Source organism: Lipophrys pholis (assembly GCF_963383615.2).
Source record: "Lipophrys pholis genome assembly, chromosome: 9".
Taxonomy (NCBI): Eukaryota; Metazoa; Chordata; class Actinopteri; order Blenniiformes; family Blenniidae; genus Lipophrys; species Lipophrys pholis.
Window position 1 is genome coordinate 31,885,335 of NC_137639.1, and position 25,295 is coordinate 31,910,629.

Here is a 25,295-nt window from a genome sequence, read left to right on the forward strand (position 1 = left end):
AATCTCTGCTTGGGGCTGAGCAGCAGGACACAATGAGAGCTGGTGTGGTAAGCATGGTGGGAAACTGCTTATAGAAATACTCACTGCTGTTAACATTAGTTTGAATATTTTAGGATGAGAAGTAACACCAGTTGCAGGACAAAAGTTTTGAAGACTCCATCTGAATAGTTTCCCTTCCTTATGTATTTATTTTTGACCATCTATTGTCCCTCTCTTATCAACATCTGCGCTCGTATGAAACATAACTCTTCTGTTTGAACTGATCTGATTAAAATCTCTAGTTCCAGCTATTTCTGTCTGATTAGATTGGCCCTCTCTGATTGGATGGAGGAGTTGCTGTCACACTGTTGATCTGGTGGCAGTGCACACCAAAGACACGCAGGAATACTTTGCTCTGTCGAAGCTTGGGGTAGTTCTCTCTATCGAAACGAGTGGCGCTGAACGCAGAGTTTCCAGAAAAACAGCCGTGACGAAGCACAACTGGTTGATGAAGAAGTCTGACAGAGTCAAGTCTACAAATCTTTAATTCTGATGGGCTCTGGAGTCAAGCTGAGGGGGGATGGCCAAAGTCACCGTGCCTGAATCGGATAATATTCTGGATGCATATAAATCTGATGTATTCAGTGTTGATATAAAAGAGATAATCTGACCTGTCAAAGCGTTGAATACAGATTTATTTTTCTTCATACTTCTCCCATGTTTCCCACCAGTTTGTTTTGTCCTACTGGCAGAGTAATACTATTCCAACTAATCCTTCATTTATTTCGTTTTAATTTTGCTTCGTAAATTTCTATTGTATTTGCCAGTGTACATGTCCCGCAGGGTGGCCGAGGCTCAGTTTTACTGTATGTTATCTCACAGTCATCGTATTTGAGCTCCCATGTTGCCTGGTCCACATATCAAATGTTCCTCCTTCGGTGTGCGAGCACCTTGCATGGCAGCTTGAACCACCGCTATGTAAATGAATAAATGTGACTGATCACTGAAACCGCCTCCACTTACAAGAATATAATATGTTTTCATTCTGCTTCTCCTTTTGCACACCACCGTTTCTTGTGTTTGTAAACTTGTCTGCTTCTCTTCCCAAACCTTTATATTTCAATCCATCATTCCCTTTCAACTCCCACAACCCGCCTCCTTGTCTTTCTGCTTTCCCGTGTCTTTACGTTTTGGTAAACACACAGATCTCATTCTTGGTAATTCTGAGTCTTTCTTGTCTCCGTCTTTTCATCTCTCTATCTCCTCTATCTTTCCCTGAATTTCACCCTCTGATCCTCTCCTTGACAGCCGGTTTCCCCTCCCACTCATGACCACATCCATATGTTAATAATAAACTCTCCCCCAGCTCCACCACATCTATGAGAAATCATCTGGCAGGTCATCTATGCCTGTCTGATAAAGAACAGCGCAGATGCTTCATCCTCAATTTTCACTTCCTCCCCCTGTGTGTGTGTGTGTGTGTGTGTGTGTGTGTGTGTGTGTGTGTGTGTGTGTGTGTGTGTGTGTGTGTGTGTGTGTGTGTGTGTGTGTGTGTGTGTGTGTGTGTGTGTGTGTGTGTGTGTGTGTTGTTTTTTTAAAGGTGACTTTCATCGCATGTCGTACATTCGGTCCAAAAATGCGTCCTGAACCTCATGAAAGGAATATGGATTGTGTGCTATCCCACCCGCAACCACTGCAGCATTAAATGAGCCCAAACCTGATTAAAATCTGGGGAAGATAAATAAAATGAAACTTGACCTGATGGAGCCTGAGGGAATTTGGAGAAATTCTTGGCCTGAGCCCATCTGGTGGTCAGACCACAGCAGATTGGGATTGGGCTGGGAAGCAGAACGTCGTCACAAACATTTATCTGATCCGGCTGATATTACGAGGCTTTGTAGAGAGTCAATCTGAAAGATTTAAACTTTGAAGAACTTTTAATGACCTAATTCCACCTGGGATTAAATGTAAGACCTATATAAATTCACAATAATTGACTAAAGCTGACAAGATCATGTAATTTGTTTGTTCACGGTGAATTGAAGTTGGAAAGCAGTCAAAGAGAAAAACTAAATCACAAGAGGAAGCTGTGTCACATAAATACATGAAACCCTAGAACATGTTCAGATCGTTCTGAGGCCACGGTGATTTGACGAATGTATTTAAATGCGGGAACTAACTGTAAACTTTACAATGGAACATTATCGCCTTATACAGTTGGCAAACCTGAGAGGAAAAAACATGCATATGAACAGATTTAGCAGAAAACATTTCAGTTGGAATGGTGATCTAGGCCACCTGGCTTATAAAATAGAACAGCGATTCACATATTAGTGGGTTTGGTTTCCACCAGGCCCAGAGAGGAATGTCCGACGTCTCAGCAGCTCCATGCTCTGTGTTTACCTGTGACTCGCTCACCTTGTCTGTCTGCCAACTGGCAGCAGGCAGGTTGTACACAGCAGGTTTAGCTTACGTGTATGAGAAGCAGCTGCCTGATGTGGATGGAAACAATGTGGATGATAGCAACACAACAAGACAGTGAGATAAAAAAAAACCAACAACATTATTTTACAGTCTTATATCATTTATACACACCAGTAATTATGGTGCTGGTATACGGGGAATCACTTGTGATTCAGTCCAAGGACCCAGACACCTGAAATATGATTTATCAATAAACTGTGAAGCTGCTTTTTTATCTCCTTAAATAACTTGACAGTCTTACGCCCTTTACACGACAACGTTTCACCTGACAACACCCCTTCCGTTAAAAAAAAATAGAGAGTGTTTCCAGTGCAGCAGCAGACACAGAGACAACGATGTAGTTAGTCTGCCGGGCCACTGGAGGGCGCTGATGCTTGACTTTGTAATGGAACTACACAGACGTGCGTAGAGAACAAGACACTATAAACATGAAGAAAATGGAGAGAACCTGACATCTGTATGGCAGTAACAGGCTCCGCCTCCATCAGACTCTGCAGGAGGGAACAGCGACCATGAAAGAATCTTTCCACCTCGGAAGCCGGATTAAAGAATTTACGGATACAGAGGATCAGAACACTGGTGTCGTGGAAACGGACCCTCCAAAAGTGAAGAAAGTTTTGCGGATACACTGGAATTCGTTGTGGTGTAAACGGGGCCTGGATCGTATTCAAAGTCTCCTCCTCTGCGTCTGGATCTGCAAAAGTTTCTTCCTATTAAATGGGAGTTTTCTTTTCCACCGTCGCTATATTTGCTCATGTGGACTTGTTGGGTTTTGCTCTGTAGAATTGCCGGAATATAACTGCAGTATTTGGCACTAAATTGAATTGAATTGAACTGAATTGAATTGAACAATCCTTTGTGAAGAAGGTATATTTTATATGTGCTACTACAGAGTCAAAATGATCCTCTTGCAGAGGAGCGTCGCAATCTCAGCTTGTGTCTTCGTGCTTCAGACGTGTTTAAAAATAAATCAATGTTTAGTTTGAAAGTTTTAGCTCGGAGGATTGTCTTGACTGGAGCCGCATGTGTGTCAGCCCTGATGGAGACCAACCCTGAACCTCAGGTGAGCGAGTGCGTCTGTGCGAGTCTGCAGGTATGGATGTTTTTGCCGCGGCTCCAAATAAGCAGATAAAAAGACAAAATCTCCCGCCGCGGAGACAGGCGACCCCCCGTTAGACACACAGTCTCTCACACACAGAACATTGAGTGTCAGTCAGCCGAATGAAAGACAGCCATTCATAGATAAGACAGACAGTCCCATAAACAGGCTGTCGAAAGGAAAACAAACCAGGCCACCGCCATTCCTCTGAGCGCCATTCAGCTTCCAGAAGGGTCCCAGTGTGTGTGTGTGTGTGTGTGTGTGTGTGTGTGTGTGTAAAGTAAAACATCTCCTGCAGGGGAAGTCAGAAAATGATTGAAATGGAGGGAAAGAGGAAGTTTCTCAGCTCCCATCGGTGCTTGAATCTGATAATCAAACACACAAAGCAGCTAAGAGGCTGACATTCACACCAGATAAACAAACCTGCTCTGCGTTTCTTTATCAACACACAGTTGTTAATGTGTTAACACTACAACAGCCAACTGAGAGGTGAGGACAAGATTAGATATGGACAGGTAACTGAGGATTACAAATGCATGGATTACCAAAAAATATGCAGATTTGAAGACTTCTAATAAAAACAAAAATACGACTTTGGTGAACAATGAAGCTCACATCGAAACTCTAGCGTTCATTTTGTAAAACCATTCTCTTTATCTAAATATGCTTAACTTTTCAAAAGTTCAGTTTTCGTTTTGCTCTTAACACAAAGCAGCTGCACAAGGACTTTACTCAAATCCATACTGTTTTAAATGTAGTAAAATCATAATCAGAAACAGGAAATGTCTGATCCAAGAAAAAGTTAACAAAACCGCTGGGTCCTATAGAGTCCTGTGGTAACTGAAACCTGACCCGGGGCCTGATTTGGTTGGGTCGCAGTGTAGCTGGGTTCAGGTTGGGTTGTGTTGTGTTGCTGCAGGGCTTCGACGCAGCAGATCAACTGGAGGAGCTTTTTGTTCACATGTGGAGGAACAACCAAGTGTGTTATGGTTGAAAAAACACACACCTTGAGGTATTATTGGGTATTTCTCCTGGTGTTTGAGTTCCCACCCATGGCCCGGGTACTCTCTCTTCCTCTCACACACACACACACACACACACACACACACACACACACACACACACACACACACACACACACACACACACACACACACACACACACACACACACACACACACACACACACACACACACACACACACACACACACACACACACACACACACACACACACACACACACACACACACACACAGTCATAGCTGCTGGGTAATTGAGTTCTCAATTTGAATGTAACTGCTGCTTTACGTCAGTTTGGATTGTGACGTGATCTAAGGAAATACTTGGACTTTAACTGGATTACGTTTATTGGAACAGCATTCGTTGGATCGGTAGAAACAAAACATAACACATTGTTTTTGCATTTACAGTTCAGAATAGTTTTGCGTTTACAAAACAACGTTTTGAAAATGATGTGCGTTTACACGGCAACAGCAGAAACACAGAAAACTACGTAGTTATCCTGTGTGGCCACTAGTGGGTGCTGTTGGTTGTTTCTGTAATGAAACCACCACACATGCGCACAGAGATACCCTATAAACATTAAGAATGGGAGAACATAGACATTTGTATGGACAGACGACCAAGTTGGATTGTTATTACGGTGACTTTTCAAAATAAAAGCACCAAGTCCCAGGTGAATATGGGCTGAGAGTCATGACACCACATAGAAAACATTGTTCTGATAGTCCAGCTACTCATGCATGTGCTGAAGAACTATTTACTACGACAGTGCGCAGTCGCAGTGAGTTTATAGAAGGTCAAGTAAACAGACGTCGCGTTTTCACTCGACAACATTGTCGTGTAAACGGAGCCTCAGCGTGTAGACCAGCGCACATCCACTGAAATAGAATAGAATAATACAAATAAACCAACGGCTGTGAATGCTAAACCAAGTGGCTGAATGAAACACGAGTACACGTTCGCAGTTTACACGCATACAATCACACACACACACACGCAGGGCTGCTAATGGCGGTGGTCCTGCTCTCCACAGTGGGATCTGTGTTTAGCCATGTTTAGAGCTCCATTTGGGGCCAGATAAATCAAGCTGCTGTCTACCAGAAGCCTCCATTAGGGGCCTTGCGAGGCCCCTGGACCGCCTGTCAGTCACCCCGTCAGTCAGCAAGCCGCCCTCTTCCAGCGTTTGAACTCCTAATTACAGGGAGACTCAGCTTGGTTTGGCCCGGCCTGGCTCCCCAGCCCCCCCACCACCTCGCACACCGCATCGCTCGCTAGCCCAGCGCTAATGCTAACACTAACAAACGACGGACGTTTCACCTCCAGAGGAACTGCTAGGAAGAATATATTTACTGAAACTAAAAAGTCTCTGTGACTTTCAGCCTTTTCTTCATTCATTTCCACAAACCGATTTTGGACTTTTAGTTTTATTTTCTCTGCGCGACGGTCCTGGATTCTCCACCGGGCCTGGCTGGAATGGTGAGCACGGGCTAACCTCTGACGGGTATCGGTTAATCAAACACCAGTTGAAGGGAAGGGTGTAAAATACAGGGGCCGTGATGATGGATAGCTTTTTAAGGAGTGACGGTGGAGCGAGGCAGGCCCAAGACAAACACCCCCCAACCAGGACAGAAGAAGTCACAGAGCAGAGCTGCTAATTACCTCAATCTGGTTTGTCTTCTCTACCTGCATCGCTGACACAAAACAAACAATCATTCTTTGGTCTTACTCTATTCTGAAACTCATCAATCACATTCAGCCGCTCAGAGCATCGGGTGGGTTTTGGAAACTGGCCACTGTAGTCGGCAGATGAAAAAGTTTCCTGCGCTTACACACACACACACACACACACACACACACACACACACACACACACACACACACACACACACACACACACACACACACACACACACACACACACACACACACACACACACACACACACACACACACACACACACACACACACATACATAAAGTCAGTTGTGGCTCGCTGGCTCTCAGGAATTCATGAATAAAATATAGGTCCATAAAGGCAGCATGAACAATGGAAATATTATCCTGTACTGCATAAATGCAGAGTCGACCACAGAGTATTCTCGCAGGGAGCTCATTCCTCTTATCTCTGACGGCTCGCCGGCGATGGCCGGCCACTGCATGTGGAGACACACTCGGCTAACGAGGGGGAAATCCCCCCATCTCACAAGATTGATGCAGAAAGCTTAGCCGGCAGACATTCCTCCCAGCCAAAATGAAAGAGGTGCCTGGTTCTCCGGCATTCCTGATTGGCCACACATTCCTTGAACATTTTAATAAGAGTGTGATTGTGGGCATTGAGCCAGCGCTTCTTAACGTAAACCTGAAAAATATCGACGGTTTCTAGACAATCCGACAATGTCTCACCTGAGGGAGGAGTTCAGGCCCGGTTACACCACGTTTGTGCAGCGTCACTGCAAACTCAACTTTTTGAGAACGGCTCCTTGGGTGGAACTTTTTGAAAACGCTCTCACTCAGTCGTCGTGTAAACGAGTGAAAATGCAACTTTCTGGAAACGCTGGGGACATGCTATCCCTTTTCGAACGAGTCAAAGTGTATTATAACGAAATGGGCTTTTTTATTTATTTTTTACTTATTTTTTCCTTTTCTTTTCTTTTCCATTTGTTTCATCTAATTTTAAATTGTTCGGTAGTTCGAAATAAATAAATAAATCAAATCAAAGTCATTTATCCAATTTTGAGACTTCTAAAGCAAATAATTATGAAAAATGGGGAAATTCGATCAATCTAAGGGCTTTAATTAGATTTTCTTAATAGTAAACAGAACACCAGGGTGTTTCCTAACGGCCTCCAAGTATTAAAACATCCTCTATCAACACGCTGAGGTGTGTTATTACAATGAATCCTCTAATGGCTTCATCTTTTCCCACTTTATATCAAAAAGTATCCTGAGTAATCAAAGAAGAAAATTCTATTCAAACAGACAAATGAATAGCGTATTTGAGTTTAGGTACATGTCAAACCTCCGATGTGAAGCCTCTCCTCACAAAATCCTGCGGTGTTGCAGAAGCCAAAGTGCTGAGCTGGGCCCGGCCTCAGCAGCTTGACTCTTAATACTGACATGAATTATTAATTCCACGCATTCATCACTCTTCCGACCAGCTGTCGATAGCCTCCATTATGGCGGGTGTGTATACATTACAGAGTGTATAGTGTGTCAGAAACTTCCCGCATGCGAGCTGCTGGATGGCGGGAAGAGAGGAAGGCAGAGAGGGAAGAGGAGAGATAATGAGAGAGGGAAAAGGTGATGGACAGGAGTGACAGAAGAGAGCATCTTAGCTCAGCCGGGAGACAGAGTGATTCTGGAGTGAAGTTCTACAGTTACATAAGCTGTATGCAGCCATGAACATATACACCCATGATACAGTGACTTCTGAGGAGCCTTCAGTCAGAAGCGATATCATCACTTTAGAGTGAGAAACAACTGATAGATGACTGCATGGCGAAGGATTTTCAAAGTAATATACCACCCTTCATTCGATCAATATCACATTCAATCAAACTTTGTTCTCCACAGCCGCTCTCAGCTGAGAGCAGTTCAAGGTGCTTCACAGACAACCGACACAGACTCATCAAAACAGAATAGAAAGTACTTTATTAATCCCTGAGGGACATACCATTACTGAAAAACTACTTAGAGAATGAGAAAAGTAGCAAATGATGTTTGGGACACAGAAAGTCCCCCAATTTGTGTTTTTGGGAACCCCTCCCCAAAACCCCACAAACAAACAGTGCTGAGGAATTTCCATCTGAAAACGTGCTGCTGATGAAAAGACAGTTGACATCAAACAGAGCGCGCGTTTCCATTTCTGTCAGAAGAGTTTAGATCAGCTTCCCTGATTGATGTCGGGGGATTTACCAGGCCAACACAAGGTGAACACGGCTTATTTGTGTTAAAAAGAACTTCGAGAAGGTTGTTAATTTCCTCCCATTAAGTCTCGGACCTCTGAAAGTTAACCTGCATGAAATATCTGCAGAGCGAGCAGCGCCGACCCGGCAGAGCCAAACAGTGACGCACCGACAGCGCCAACAGCTCATGAAGCCATGATGTCACCAGGCCTCGCCGCATTGACGCAAGGCTCACGGACGGTGGGAGTGACGACGGCCAAGCTGGACCCGAGAGTAAACAGCAGTGGCAAGCAACCATCACTTTGTCTCACACGAGAAGTGAGACTGAGAGTATCCCACCCTCCACACGTCAAAGTTAAACAAAGGGCAGGGCCGGTGAAAACTGCAGTTTTCTTTTAAAAGGAGCTTCGGACCAGGGTTCACTTCGTCCAATAAAACTATGATGAAAACTATTAGTCAACTGACCTTTTTCACAGACAAAGACTTAATAACAACCAAATAAAAAAGAAAGACAAGAAAACAAAGATTGTGACGAATTATAACTGACACTTTAGTTGATGAATCAGAAGGAGACGAACACGTTAGGGCGGGACTAACGGACAAGAGATCCAATCAGAGCTGCTGTCATTGCGGGACAAGTTGTGAAGACGGCCAATCAGATTGAATCCTACATGGCAGGTTGATCAAGGTCAAAGCAGCAGAGACTTTTTTAAAGAGACGTTCTAAACTTTACACATTTTGCAGAACGTTTCCACGTCAGTTAAATTGTTGACATTATAATTAGTTGTGTAAAGTTTCAGTCTGAGTTCCACAGCTTTGCTTGATTCCACTTTACTTTCAGTTTCACGTTATATTCCCTCTTAAGCACTAGAAGAAGGGGTGTTGCTGTGCAGCAGGTGAGATCGGCGGCCTGCAGCAGCAGCAGCAGGTCACAAACTACAGAAATGACGTCTGGTCACATTTCACATACGACACCAAGGACCAGACGGCCGTCTGTAAACCCGGTGGAGCTGAAGTCACTGGGAGAACCTGAGACTCTCATCCAGAAACACGTGAAGATAAACTCACGCTGAGGTTATTTTATCAAACAAAACAGTGTTTCTGCTCAATTTGGAATAAAAGAGAAGCTAAAAGAAACGACCTCTGAACTGTACTGATCAGAAGATTGACTGAACTAATATCAGTTAAAATATTTCATGTGCTAAAATTGAATCAAGTGTGCTTTATTATGGTGGATTTAGTGTGTGTGTGTGTGTGTGTGTGTGTGTGTGTGTGTGTGTGTGTGTGTGTGTGTGTGTGTGTGTGTGTGTGTGTGTGTGTGTGTGTGTGTGTGTGTGTGTGTGTGTGTGTTCATATTTTGTGAAAATGCCATGCTCATGTTTTTGAATCAAGAATAGAACGAAATACACGTTTTGTAATACAACAGTTGAGTCGGTGTGTGTACTGCATATTGAAACTTGAATACCTTCTATAACAGACTGATGGATATTTCCAATGACTAGATATTCTGGAGAAACACTAAATCGACTAAGTTTACTGCGGATTAGTCGACTAAACTAGACTAAGACTTAAAAGGCTTCAGATGACTAAACTCAGACTAAGACTAAATGGTGTGTTACTCAAAAGACTCAGATTAAATCAGAATTTGTTGTCAGAATGATCACTGATTTCACACACACGTGCACACACTCACATCCCTGTCTGTCTGTTCAATCGTTTTCCTTCAACTCTCTGCCTTACTTATTCATGACAACCTCCAGCCCGGCCGGGTTTCGACCCTTCAACCTGTGAAGGTGTCACAAAGTCAGCACCAGCCAAAATGTCCTCAAACTGGTCCTCACAGAAACGTAGAGGTGCACACAGAGGCTGGCCGTGATGACGTGTTACCGTAGATTTACAGTGTGAGGGTTACATCCTGGTGACTGATGGACTTCCGCTGTTTATGTGATTAGCTGTGAGCTCACACCCAGTCTCACACATCTGCACACACACCCAGCCGCAGAAGGTTAAACTGATAAAACACAACGCACGCGCACTTCATTTCTGGTTTGGTGTTGGGCAGATTAGCTACTAAAAGAAAGGTGAAGAACACATGTAAATGAGACCAAGATGAACCAAATGAGCCACCCTGCAGTGGCAGCACAGTGAGAGAGGTTGTCGGGTCTCTTTCTCTGATCCCGAGTCATCAGCAGGCAGAACATCCGGGCTTCACAGCTCTTCACCTCCTCAAGCCACCATCCAGGTATACCTCCCCTCATCGAGCCAGGACACACCAGGCCAGTTGTGGACTTTAAGGAAACCCTCTGTGTTTGTGTTAGTGTCTGACCTGGCTGTACGTGGCGTCCATCAGAGTGTCCAGGTTCTGCAGGGGCGCCGGCGTTTTGTCCTTGAACCGGGTCAGCAGGCGGCGCTGGATGGCTCTGAACTGTAGCGCTCGCTCCGACAGCAGGTCCTGATACTGCTGGGCACTGACACGCAGCTAACACACACACACACACACACACACACACACACACACACACACACACACACACACACACACACACACACACACACACACACACACACACACACACACACACGCACGCACGCACGCACGCACGCACGCACGCACGCACGCACGCACGCACGCACGCACACACACACACACACACACACACACACACACACACACACACACACACACACACACACAGGAGTAGCTCAATAACCAGTAAACAAAGCACAAATATGAATTAAATGACACATATTAATATTACCCTTGTTTTGTATTGTGGCGTGAACATTCCCAAATATAAATCAGACTTTTGTAATTGGTTTTTAAAACTGAAATAAATTAAGATAAATATATATTTATGCAATTTACAACATCAAGCAAGCATGCATGCATGTGTGCGTGCGTGCGTGCGTGCGTGCGTGCGTGCGTGCGTGCGTGCGTGCGTGCGTGTGTACCTGGAAGTGATGGTCCACTGACAGAAAGTAGTCCTGCAGTGGCAGCGGCCCACTGAAGCTCTTCTTGAAGTCTTTGACTCCGGCTTTGGAGAAATGCTGGTCAGACCTCTGAACCAGCTCCTTCACCACCAACCACATGTCCTCAAACGTGTCGCTCTGAATACGGTAACGCTCTGGGAAAAAGACATGAAAAATCCCCAAACACTTGAACAATGATGATAATAATAATAATTCTTCTTATTATTACTATTATTAATATAGACAAAATCAGACTGAAGAGGTCTTAACGGTCACAAATTCATTATGTCTTGGAAAGTTGCTAAAAGTGCTTGATCCTCCTTTTTCTATTGGAAGTAACAGAGTAAAAGACGTATTGATGGTATATTTACAAAACAGGAGAAGTGAAAAGAGCCTATAAAGGAGTGATGGAAAGGAAAAAGGAAAGAGGCCACCTGCATCCACCTGCTGCTACCTTTAACCCTCACTGTGGGCTTTTAGATTGTTTTATGGTACCGATGATTTTCTACCATAATGTAAGGTTTTAAAACCTGAGCAGCAGAGGTCTCATTCAGCAATGATTTGAAGTGAAAACACAAAACGTTCATTGCATTATGGGCGTCCATTTACACAACAGTGCTGGGAGCTACTGAACATGCACCTTTTTGAAAACACTGTTTCTGTGTAGACGGCAGAAGTGCTGCTACTGCTGATGTTCACCACGGCTGCAGTGGTGGAGTGTCAGGACTCCTAGGGCATATTCTCCTGGGACTCTGTAGTTTTATTTTGACAGTCACGGTAATAACAATCTAATGTTGTCACATGTGCTTACATATGTGTGTGGTCTCCTTACAAAAACTTTTTACTTGGAAATGGACATCATTTTCAGAATGTTGCCATGTAAAAGTAAAACTTCTCTGAAACGAAAATGCAAAAACAAAAAAGTGTTTTCACTGGAAACGATGAAAACGGAGCTAAAACCATACAGTAGGTGAAGAGATCATGTTATTCAGCCTACTATAAAAGCCATGGTCAGGAGTGTGATCTTACACTCCACATTACTCACCTGCCAAGACAACATTATCTTTGAAACACTGTATTATGGATTTGGTTCATTTTGTTCTAAAACTAAAAAGATGGTGATGTATTAAACATGTTTCTATGATTTGAGATAGATACTGTATGAGAGACAGACTCTCCCCAAGCCCACAAGTAAACCAGCTATGATGAAGCTAAGCCAGTAAAAAAAAAAAAAAGAAAGAAGAAGAGATTGAGTGGAGCAGTGAGACTCACGGGAGGTCTTGGAGGCCAGCACAGTAACCTTGGCTCTTGAGAGGAACTGGAAAGTCAAAGTATTCCCATCCTTATCTTCTGATTTCTCTGAGAACTCTGCAGAAAGAGACAGAAAGGCACAGCAGAGTGATGAGACAGATAGGAGGGCCTATCACGATGCAGGACGCCAACAAAGGTGAAGGAGATACAGTCACACTGCGCACAGAAACACACAACGTGAGCTTACACAACTCCCTCTTTCACAGCACAGCCAGTGTGTGTGTGTGTGTGTGTGTGTGTGTGTGTGTGTGTGTGTGTGTGTGTGTGTGTGTGTGTGTGTGTGTGTGTGTGTGTGTGTTTAGACGTCAGGCCACTCACTGTGGCTGATTGACAGATAGCTGGGAGACAGAACTAAACACACACACACACACACACACACACACACACACACACACACACACACACACACACACACACACACACACACACACACACACACACACACACACACACACACACACACACAAGCATGCATAAACACACTTGTATAAATATGCAACCACACTCAAATACATAACTGTTTATTAATTACGTATATGACTGCACACACAGTTGCTCTCTCTCTACCTTTCACCTCTTTTCCTAAGTTTTTGGTTTGTTTTGTTTTAAAGTCATCTGACTTGGCGAAACACCGGCGTCACCGCCTCACAAACATAAAGAACCGTTACCTCGATGAAATATAACCTCTACCAGAACCAAGAAGACACATTGACCAATGTTTACCCCCCCAAAAAAATCCCAGACCATAGATTTATCTCTACAGCAAATTCCTGCAGAATAAAATATGAACTTCTGTGGATAATTAAGGATCTGCGTTGCCATGGCGATAGCCACAGTTGCAGTGACAAGTCAACGTCAACACACACAAATGCGAGTCTCAATACGAATTCTTCTGCACGGTTAAAGGTTTAAACACAAGCAGAGCTTGGATTGTTTGGAAAGGGAGGACAGGATGTGTGTGAGCGGCGCTGCGTTACCTTTGAAGACGGAGCCGAGGTCTACCGGCGGCTGGTTGGTGTCCACAGTCAGTTTGAACTTGGTGGTTTTGGCTGGAGACGACGGTACACACACCAGCGTCAGAGGAAGACTGAACCTGGACTGGAGAACCCTGGGAACTCCTGCGAGAAAGTCCAAATTTGTTAAAGTGTGAATACTCCCCCCCCCCCCCCCCGGTGTTTCTGTGAACGAGTTGCTGGCATTGTGAGGATGGAGGTTCTGCAGAGTTTGGTGACGAGTCCCTGCTTGATGAGTGACAAAGGATGAGGGTGAGTCCATTGTGAATGTACATGAGTTTTATATTTCTATACTGGAGGATTATTATGACTGCTGTATTCATGAAGATGTATATAATATATATATTTTTTGATCAGTGTTATGGTTTGTTAATATTTTAATTTCTAGAGGGTGTGGTTGTTTTCTTTCTTGAAATCCATACATCCATCTTCGATACCCCTTCTTATCCAGAAACCAGCTCACGATGGGTGAGGGCAGGATACACCTGGACCGATGACCAGTCCATCATAGGTCAAACAAGCTGTTGCAGCGTCTGCTGGACTAGTGAGTTTTTACACACACGTAGTGACGCTATTATGCCTGTAATTGTGTAACATCACCAGATCGGTGTGTTCGGGCTTTCCATCAGACAATCTAACAACATCTTTGTAACATGTCACTACCTATGCTGCCTCTCTTATTCATATTAGATTCTAATTATGTTGTTTACTTATTACTGAATGTCTTATTCTTATTTTCTTGTTATTGCTGTCATGACTTTACATTTTTATTTGTGAGCAGCTGGACATCTTGAATTACCTCCTCTTGATGATGACTAAGGTATCTATCTATCCATCCATCCATCTTGGTGTGTCATCACAACAGAGTTGATATAGGTCCTGTTATAACCATCACATAACTTATCACTTAAGCAGTCCTAACACATTTCACGTGATCCATCACATTCACCCATTCATGCACACACATTGCTCAAGGTTCTTGATATCAGGTCTCTTACAGATAGATTAGATTAGAATAGAATATACAGTAGTTTATTATTCTCAGAGACTGAACCGCCTCACTCAGGATAAAAAGATGACATGCTCCACCACCTGTGCCACGGCAGCCCTTCATTATAGTAACAAGAACAACTATGAATGAAATATACAATTATAATACAAGCTAAGCAGTGATTTACACTATTCCGCCTTCCCTTTTTAATAAAAGCCCACATTTCTTCTGTCAAACTCCCCTGTGGGGAATCAAACGAGGCCCTTCAGTCGCCTCTGAGGCTTTCTCTGCAAACTGCAGTCAGGATTTCATTTGTTAACACAGTCAACACTGCAGATATTCCAATTACTCGAGTATCTGACAGAGGCGAGACCAAGAGACTCATCATCAACACCGGGTGTGACGGGCGTGTTTGTCGGAGATCCGTCAGGGAAGTTTTATGAAGGGAGTTTTGAGAAGAAGAAGAGAAAAAGGAAGCGTAGAGGAGGCGAGTTAAGGCCAACCCCAACTATGATGTGAGCCTACGCAGTGCTGAGCTGGGCAAAAATGTACACTTAGCTAGAATAACAGAGCAAGGAAAAGGAGGGCTGGAAGAAAGTCGTCGTTAAGAAGAGATGCAGCAAAGTAACTAGAGGTGCAGAGTTAAACTCACGACTGCAAAGGGCGAAAGCCTGAGTGCAGCAGAAAGACAGGTTGAAGAAGAAATAATATCAGAATTGACAGCCGGTGTGGGAGAGTTAATTCTGGAAAGTTCCAGGTCATTACAGATAGTAACAATTACCTGCTACGACTGAGCACCTTTTCATTCCAGACAAGCAATTATACTGTGATTATGTGAATAATTCAATTTGGTTTGAATGCATGGGCTGAGGCGGAGAGAGAAGGAGGGAAGAAGTCAAGCCAATTAAAACAGGAAAATGCAGAGGCAGAGAAAACAGATGAAAGTTTGAAAGACTGCAGTCTGCTTTCTCCTCCTAATGCCTCGTTCTGGATAACTGCTTATCTAAATACCAAGTCACATCCAACAAACACAACATACAAATAAATGTCACATTAATTCATTTCACTGATTTTTAATAATCAAACTTCAATGTTAACCTGCTTCAGTTCTGTCGATCGGGTTAGAAATCATATTTTCATTGTTGTCTGGGTTTAATACATCTTGTTTTTTGCAGGTTTTTTTCTTCCAACCAGCTGAAAAATGATGAACATTTAAACAAGCAGGTGACATTAAGTTTAATATGCTCATCGGCTAATGGCTAAAATATCAGATCCAGATCTCCATCAGGATGGAACAAGTTAATCATCATCTTTTTATAAAGACTGTAAGAGTTTTGAAATGCCTCGCCCCATTTACTAAACATCTCAAACACATCAAATTAATTAGAGGCCGTGGGCCGTTTCTCAGGTTGGAACTTTGGAGGATAAATGGGTCAGACATGATGTACACTGTGACGGACGGCTGAACAAGTTCAAACTCGATCCAAGTTGAATTTCACAACCTGCTGAAACGAATGAAACTAAACGGGAGCCTGAAAGGAAGGAAAAACCTTTTAGGTGAAAATCATACAAAATGAACATCGTTGCACTTGAGGAATTTAGTGAGAAGATGAACCCTGCAGGCAGGACCAGGTCCGCTGTTAGGAAGGCTTTGCTCCGACGGAGATACCTGTGGTGACAAACGGCTTCAGCCATCAAGTCGTGTAGGAACTCCGACTTTAAACATGAGAGGAACAAATGTTGTTGGTGTTGTTCGACTTGATAATAATAATAATAATAATAATAATAATAATGCATTGGTTTTATATAGCACTTTTCTGGACACTCTGAGAGGCTTTACATTGCATCATTCATTCCCTCCACACTGGATGGTGTAAACTACGTCTGTAGCCACAGCTGCTCTGGAGCAGACTGACGGAGGAGAGGCCGTTTCAATCAAATGGACAAACTTTCCTTTCCTGGCCTAAATAACTGATATTAAATGTGCTGCACAAGTTAAATGAGGACTATTTAAAGAACTTTGGAGTATTACCATTGAACTTTAACAAGTACGATTTGGAAAGAAACAACCTGCAGGAGATGTCTCCTGGCATGTCTTCTTAGTGTAAATAAGTTGAGGTAAAATAAATATACATTGATAAAAGATCTGAATATAATGGAGGTTTCAGCTGCTTACTCATGAAGTTGCTCCAGCTGATCATGTGATCCACATTTTGATTTTGCACAAAGTTTCCAATCCTGATGCAGTTTGGGGTTAAAGGCCTTGCTCAGGGACTCCATCTCGCCGGCTGTCCGGACCTCCTGGCCACCGCTGTTTACAATTTATAATGACCTATTGTACGAAACAACAACTGGAACAACCACGATCATGAGGACTCTCCAAAAAGAGTCATCCAAGTACAGAAATCTAACTCTGTTGTCAATGAGGCTTCCCGCATTCAACACGAATCAACTCCTTGGCATGTCACCGAGAATGTGCATTGTGAAAGTTGAACTTTAGCGTTGATAGCTTGAGGTTTACTCTCGATACACGAGGGTTGGCGAAACTGGATCGTCAATAAACATCACGTCCAAACCAGTACATCTGACGGGCCTCAGACAAAACCAACCTGGTGTAAGTCTTACGGTGCAGCCAACAGTGCAATAACATTTATTTTGGTGGAAACAAACAACCACTGAACAAATGCATGGAGAGAGACAGAAGGGCTACTTCCTCCAGGTCCAGACCCGGGCGTCCACTCCCACCTCACGGAGCCATCGCACTTTTTTGAAGACAGCAATGTGTGCATTTCAGATCCAGAAGACAGATGTTTGAGGGAGGTTTTGGATGATACACCCAGAGTGTGTAAAACCTGAGCTCCCCACCATTTAGTAAGACTAGCCAGTAGGGTGGGCCAAACAATCATCAAACTCACTAAATCATTGATAAATCACCCTGATTCTATTGCTTTTACCATTCAAATGAACATGAAATATTTTATCAGTCAAATATTCGCGGGCCTTTGATTTTTTTAAATTTGACCATATTTTGGGTGAAACTGGGTGAAACTCTGAAGATATTGAGGTGAAATTTCCCACATATCATCAGAATGGCTAAGTGAAAACATTTGGGGTCGACCAGCATCAATATAATTACTTTTCCCCTCTATATTTTGGACCACCTCACCATGAACTGATGAAGCCACGTGGATAATTGTGAAATGTCTCCCAAGATATATAATCAAGTCCAGTTGACCTGATTCATTTGCTTTAATGTCTCCGTCCTGAGGAGAAGAGATCCTGCATAAACATGCTGGACACAGCTTTGTGTGCGTGTTGGTAATACCGCTCTGGACTGGTTCTGGCCAGTAGAGCTGCCATTCTTCATGGCCGTACGTCAACAAGGTGCGGGAAACGTTTTTCAGAGACGTCAGTCCTTATTAACATGACACCATTAAATCTGCTGATTCACCATATACTTATACAAGGTGTTTTCTAGGATTGAAATCTGCTGAGGAGAGAGTGTTCATGCATGTCACACTAATAAAGCAGAGTGAGATGATTTGACCTTTTTGAGGTCAGCTATGTTAAAGCAACAACGCTGAATTGGTCCTCGGAGGCTCAAAGTTTGCCAAGAGAATATTCTCCACAATGTCACATCACTGAAACCAGCATGAAGCAGAGTTATAAGGCAGGATGGAGCTTCGCTTTCACGGTTAATGTAAATGGACAATACTGACACAGCACATGGTAATAGCATCAGAAGTGTTCAAGCTCTTCACCTGATGGATACCATGGATGTAACATCATGCATTTCTAAAAACCTCAGCTCTAACCCAAATACACACACTGGACACCTTCAGGTATCGTGCAGGTGAGTTGCAGAGGGTCAATACCCATGATGGGTCTTGGATAAAAAAAAACCTTCTGCAAGCTGCTAAGCTTCGTCAGCCAACCCATTTGCAAAAAGCATAAAAGAATTAACTCTGAATAAATTCACCTTTTTTATCAAAGCAAATATTTTTCTACTACTAAAGTCATGGCATTAAGCAGACAAGGATCCTACTTGTTTGGGTACCGTGGTTATCTAATTAATGAATTCAGTAATCACATTTTAATTAGATTGTTCAGGAGATTTCTGAAATCTTCCTTCTGTGACACACTTCACTGCAAACTGTTGCAGGTAAATCCCTCCATATGCTGCCATCTCCAGCTCCACGTTTTGCCCTTAGTACCTCCTTCAGACGGCACAGGGAACTTAGCTACATTCTTTTTTGATATTCTGGAGTAGTAATAAGTATTTCTATTCATAATTGTTGGCAGACTTTGTGTTGTGCGTCTTCTATGACAGAGCCGTAAGACTGGTATGATCGCCAAGGGGATTCATTCCTTAGATTGTAATAGCGAGCATAAGGAAGGAAGCGTAAGAAACAGAGAAATAAAGTGATATTTAGAGGTAGTCATGATACCTTGAGAGGACAAAGGGACACATCACCATGCCTCCAGCTCAGTTTGGACATTTGCTAGTTGCCACTTTGCACAAATGTGAGTGTAAATCTAATTTAGTTCCACCTCTGCACATTTCCAACCTGCCGTCAGCAGGTTACAACTTCAATACTAATATTTACCTGCACTGTGAGCAGGGATTCATGTGTCTCTGTACATGTTTCAGCAAGGCCAAATTAATGTGAAAACACAAATGTGTTCGTCCTCTGATGCTGTTTGCTTTAGGTAGTGTCGTGTGGTTCCCTTTTAATAAAGCACCAATTGTGAGTAAGAAAACTGTTCATGTTTATAACATGGTGAGTTTTCTCTGAAAAGCCTGGAGTGGTATGTGTAATGCAGAACTAATGTCCTGCATTGATTCTACAACACGGATGTATCGTTGGATGGTTCCTGCAATTAAAGGAAAAAGAACAACATGCAGTACTTGAGCTGCAATGAGCCGAAGCAGTGGTGAAACTGAACTAAATGAAGAGGATGTGATTTCAGTGCATTTTGTCCAAACACAGCTGAGACTTTCCCCTCATGTATGAATCATCTTACATTTTGTGGACATTGTGAACAGAAACAGGCTGCACAGACACATGTTACTGTCCAAGTGACTCAAAAGGTTTCTGCCAAAGTCATATTCGCCGTCACGTCACCTACACAGGAGCTGAGAATTTTAAATGCCGGCTCAGGATTTCTCAGCACTGCAATACCAATAAAGAACTGATGCGTCACTGGCTTGTTTGAAATGGAGAGAGAGATGGTGACATAGAGTGGAAAGAAGAGAAAAAAAAACGGTAGAAAAGTTACCGTGACTCTAATCCTGAATGTAACCAGCATTGCTGTCCACATGCAGACTGTTAATATATACCCTGGTCCTGCCCAGAACTGGAGACACGTTGCTCTTTTATTTAGATGTATTTTCGACACTGTTGGGAAGCAGCATAAAGCTCTACCAGTTACTAGACATTTGGGATGCCAGTAAAGCTCCTCCCCGATATGTTTAACAAAGCTGGAAAAGTCAAACTCTGTTCCATACCCATTTCATTCAGGTTGGGGCGATGGGCTCTGGAGCCAGCCGAGTCATCTTTAACCTCCCCCACCATTGTAAACCTGCATGGAAACTTCATTTGTGCTCTTTGCAAAGATAAAATCACTTTTTGTTTTTTAATCAGGAGGAAGCCTTTTATTTCTCATTTGGGTCACTTGTGTGTTATCCATCCTGCATGATGCTTTTCTTCTTCTTTTGAACTTTTTAAATGAGTCTGCATGGCAGTATACGTCTTGTCTCACAGGTAGAAGATCCCAGTTTGGTTGAAGTCCAGGTGCTTTCTGTGTGGATTCTCTGTGAGAGAATGTTTTTTCCTTTGGGTAATCTGGCTTTCTTCCAGAGTGCAACGGCATGTGTGTGTTGATGTGTTTGGTCTTTCTCAGCCCTTTGAAGGACTGATGACGTGACCCCTGGTGCACCCTGCCTTTCCCCTAGCAGGGATGGTTTCCATGTATAAAGTGTCTATATTAGACCCCGTTTACATTTCATCGTTTTTGTGTTTTAGTTTGAGAAATATTTTGCATTTACACTGCAAGACAATGGTTGTTAAGACTGAAACAGCACAAACGCTGAAAACGATGTAGTTAACATATTGGGCCACTTGTTGGCGCTGTTTGTTTTTGGAATGAAACCACAAACACACGTGTGCAAAGAGAACAATATGCTCTAAACATTCATAATGGGAGAACAGAAACATTGGTAAGGACAGACGACCACGTTGGATTGTTATTACAAGACTCCCATCAATAAAACTACCCAGACCAGGAGAGTCTGGACTGGGAGTCCTGGTCTGATGGAGGACAGTATTGTTATTTTCCACCTACTCATGCAGAAGAACTATTTACTACAGACATGTTTCACAAAAGTTGGGTTTTCTGCTGTCTCCAGAGATGGAGTCAGAGCTTTTTCAAAAAGTTCTACCTTGGAAGTCGGTTTCAAAAAGTGATGTTTTCTGTGGCTCCAAGCTTTGTAGTCTTAATAACTGACAACATGTTCAAGTGAAAATTTAAAACTTTTGTTGTGTAATCACGGCCCATTATGACCCCAGAAACCAACAACTGCTGTTTTTATTTTAGATTTTTTCAATCAGCTTATGTGCCGACTAGGACAGAAGTTTTTTTGAAGGTTTTGATTCAAACACAATTTGTTGGATAAAAGGGAAGCTTGGTCAAAAAGGAGAGTGGTGGCCTACAGGCTGTGTTTGTGACCAGGAGGTCAGAGTTCAAATCCCGCTGCTGACTACTTGTGGAAGCCTTTTAGCACTGCACAATGAGTGTGTGTTGTTCTGTCCTAAAGGCAAAAGGCAACTTTCATAGTTCTACTGTGACACATGAAGACTTTCTATTCCCCCAGAAAATGTCTGATAAATTACTTGATTTCCTTTGTCTTATGCATTTTTCACCAATGAAAATAAAATGATGTGGAAAACCTAAAAAACAGCAGGCTGTTTGCGTTGAGTTGCCTCAGTTCATAAATCTGTGAGCCCAGCCTACAAAGAGGCTAAAGCCAAACAACCAGAAAGTGACTAAACAGAATTTCGCAGTTACAGTAAACTGTGGTTACTATGTTTGTCTTACAAATTCCTAAATTCATTGAGTGCTGACTTTTAAGCTGCAGCGAGTTGTTGTTTAATTTTTTTCTGTTTGTAGATGAACTGGAATTGACGGATGGATCACACACTGTGGTCTCTCGTCTCTCATTTTCCTCCTGATCGCTGTTTGGCTTCAGGGCAATTTCCAGAGAGAAGCCCAACCTGAGCACCGCCGCTGATGTACGTCTATTGTAGAGTCATCTCAGAGGACTGATACCAATTAGCAGAAATCTGTGTGTGTGTGTGTGTGTGTGTGTGTGTGTGTGTGTGTGTGTGTGTGTGTGTGTGTGTGTGTGTGTGTGTGTGTGTGTGTGTGTGTGTGTGTGTGTGTGTGTGTGTGTGTGTGTGTGTGTGTGTGTGTGTGTGTGTGTGTGTGTGTGTGTGTACTGCAGGACCTTTAAGCCCACTATAGATTACAGGACATCCTATTCGGTATCAAAGCACACAAACCGATGGACTAAAACAAACACTGGCTGACAACTAGGAACACTACTGCAGGAATGTGTGTGTGTGTGTGTGTGTGTGTGTGTGTGTGTGTGTGTGTGTGTGTGTGTGTGTGTGTGTGTGTGTGTGTGTGTGTGTGTGTGTGTGTGTGTGTGTGTGTGTGTGTGTGTGTGTGTGTGTGTGTAAACAGGAGTGTGTATCAGGATCTGTGTGTGAGAGACAGATGATATTTCTGTGTAAACCTCATGGAATATAAAAGGATAAATGGGTATAAATGGATATTTACATTTCAGTCGAGTGAGGAAATGTGTGAATATGTGTATGCATTCATGTATGTGTGTGTGTGTAGACTCCTGCCAAGTATCATATAACAGGAACATAAACAGTAGGCAGCAGTCTCTTCCTGTATATGCAGCCGTGTGTGATGTGTGTGTGCGTGTTTATGTGAGTGTGTAATTTTGATAATCTGTGCATTTCTGTGAGCGTGTAGGTGTGTGAAAATGCTTTAGCAATACGGAACACACAGCACATAATGACTGACTACACAATAAGTTGGGGGTGTTTCTATTCTACTGGGTTCCACTAAAACATCACGTACCTTTGGGGTTAAGCTCTGTGGAAAGTAAGAAAAGAACAAGTTAAACCTGATAAAAACAGAAACTGAAAGATGAGATGAACAGAAAGACGACAAAGAAAAAAAGAATCACCAGTCCTGTCCAGTTGTATTTTGTGTAACAAAAAGAAGTGAATTCTGCTGTTTGAACAGAAGGGGATTCCCTGGGAAATCTTCCTGCATATGGATATGGACAAACTTGAAAAACCGTAGTGGAAATGCTGGTTTTACCTTCCCACACACTTGGAAAGTAGAGCTTGGAGAAGAACCGCAGCCACCTGACTGAGCCAAACCGATCGTCAATGTGATAAGAAGTCCAAATTCAAAATTAAACAGCAGCTCGTCAAGAGGTTTGAGTAAGAATTGGTCCGACAGATTTGGCCGGAAATAAAATGATCGGTATGAAGAGTTCAGTTAGTTTTATGAGGCCGAGGTAGAGAATCAGAACTTCAGCGGTGGGTGAGACGGAGACAAAAACAACACAAAAATAACAAGCCACTTAAAAATGCAGTATAGAAAGTCAACCTAAAGCTAAATAAAGGCGGTGCAATGGATTGATTAGGTAGATTGTCTGTGTTCATTACAGCCTCATCACACAAGCAAAGGCTTGCCTTTGCACTGGGTTTTAACTCACATGTGCACGGTATGAAACTGAATTTTATTGTTATACAGTACATGTGGGCTTTGTTTAACAGTATTGTTTGATTCAATTCAATTCAACTTTATCTATATAGCACCACATACAACACTGTCCTTTCTAGGTCCTGTAACAGAGAAAAATAAATCATGTGTATGTGAAACTAAACAGGTAGTTGCAAAGGTTTTATCTTAAATGTCTCGTTAATGCAATAATTTGTCTACTGGGTGCCCAGAAGAAATTTCCATTTGTGGATAATGGAATTACTATTGTAACCAGACATCCGTAGTAGGTTAAAACTAACCTGACTCCCGGTGGTCTGAACCCAGCTTTTGCCGTTCTGCTTGTTGACGCGTACCATCATGATACAGGTTAGTTTTACCACTGCTGATGTGTTGTTGTTGTAATAGAAACAACACAATAAGAATTAAAGCTGCAGGCAGCCTTGATCGGGACCTCGCACTTTGGCCTCTGACCTGTCGGGTTCAGCCCAATCATGGCTTCTGGCCCATTTAAATATTGATGAAATATACATTTTCAAGGTTTTAACAAAAACATTACTTATTTTGAAAAATGTGGAGGGATTTTATTTTGAAATCTAACTAAACTCTAATCTAGATAATCCCTAAATATCCATTTTTTAGGTTTTTGGTGTATTTTCATTAAACAAAGACTTTTACTTCAAAGGTGTTTTGGGCTTTTATTTTGAATAAGTAAATGAACAAATAAAATCAATAAATAGACGTGTGCTGTATTGTGTATCATATTGCATTGTAGCGTGTCCTGTAGCACCGTCTCATATTGTAACGTACATAATTCTTTCCTATTTTGTCGTGTTGCTTCCTTTTATTCTGCTGTATTGTTTTGCATTATAATGGATCATGGTGTACCACGTTGTTTCATATAGTTCCATGTCATTTAACATCATATCATGTTGTAACCTGTTGATTTATGATCTAAACACTTTTCAAGACGAAGTACAGCTGCACAATGTTTTCCACACTAAATAAAGTTGAGTTTTTCTCCATTCCCAAATGAACTGTGATGAAAGTTGTTGATTAATAGAATATAGTTCTGTAAAAGTCCAACGGAATAGATGAGCACATTATTTAGACCATGATTTCCTTCATATCCATCACATCTGCTGGACTTTCTCACACGAACACAGTAAGCTCAGATTTGAGGAGTTATATAAAAATATGCGTCTCCTGTATGGAGGAGTAGAATATCTCTCTCATAGACGTGTGTGCTGGGCAGAAGGAGAGACACTTCACTCTAAAAACCAAACTGCTTGCAATTTGAGCCTTTTTCTGAGCCAGAGAATCTCTGATACCACTTCCTTGCCGACATGTTTTCCCAGCTGCTCTCAGATTTGAAAAGTCAGAGTACTGCTTCTCTAACCTTTAGGCTCCAGTCATAGAAGACTGGCAGATTAAGCGCCGATTTGATTGGTCAAAAAAGGATTTCCTGCGAAAGTGAATGAGAAGCAGATGGCCAGATGTAAGCCAATGAAAAGGCAGCGAAACGCTGAGTCAAAAAGTTCACGTCTTATTAAATCTGATGAAAGTCACGGTTCCTTGGGCTGCCTCTCTTTCCTGCAGTACCTCTGCCTCGCTCTTCCTGACGCAGGACTGAAACTGTAATGTTCACATAAATCAGGCTGTGGACTCAGGAAAAGTCAGCAATACAGTACAACTTTGCCATTCCTGGG

The 25,295-nt window shown here is 42.6% G+C and overlaps 1 protein-coding gene across 2 annotated transcripts in view; it reads right to left on the minus strand.

Annotated features, from left to right (window-relative positions):
* Positions 1-25,295, minus strand: part of bbs9 (Bardet-Biedl syndrome 9) — a 165,174-nt gene that overhangs the window by 86,218 nt on the left and 53,661 nt on the right. Inside the window, exons 15-19 of one of the 2 annotated variants that reach the window (XM_080471038.1) lie at positions 22,933-22,947; positions 13,752-13,892; positions 12,736-12,831; positions 11,446-11,618; positions 10,820-10,972 (exon numbers count right to left, since the gene is read on the minus strand). In XM_080471038.1, the coding sequence (XP_080327164.1) occupies positions 10,820-10,972; positions 11,446-11,618; positions 12,736-12,831; positions 13,752-13,892; positions 22,933-22,947 (578 nt within the window). The remainder of the gene's footprint in view (positions 1-10,819; positions 10,973-11,445; positions 11,619-12,735; positions 12,832-13,751; positions 13,893-22,932; positions 22,948-25,295) is intronic. The other variant, XM_080471039.1, reaches the window with a different exon arrangement.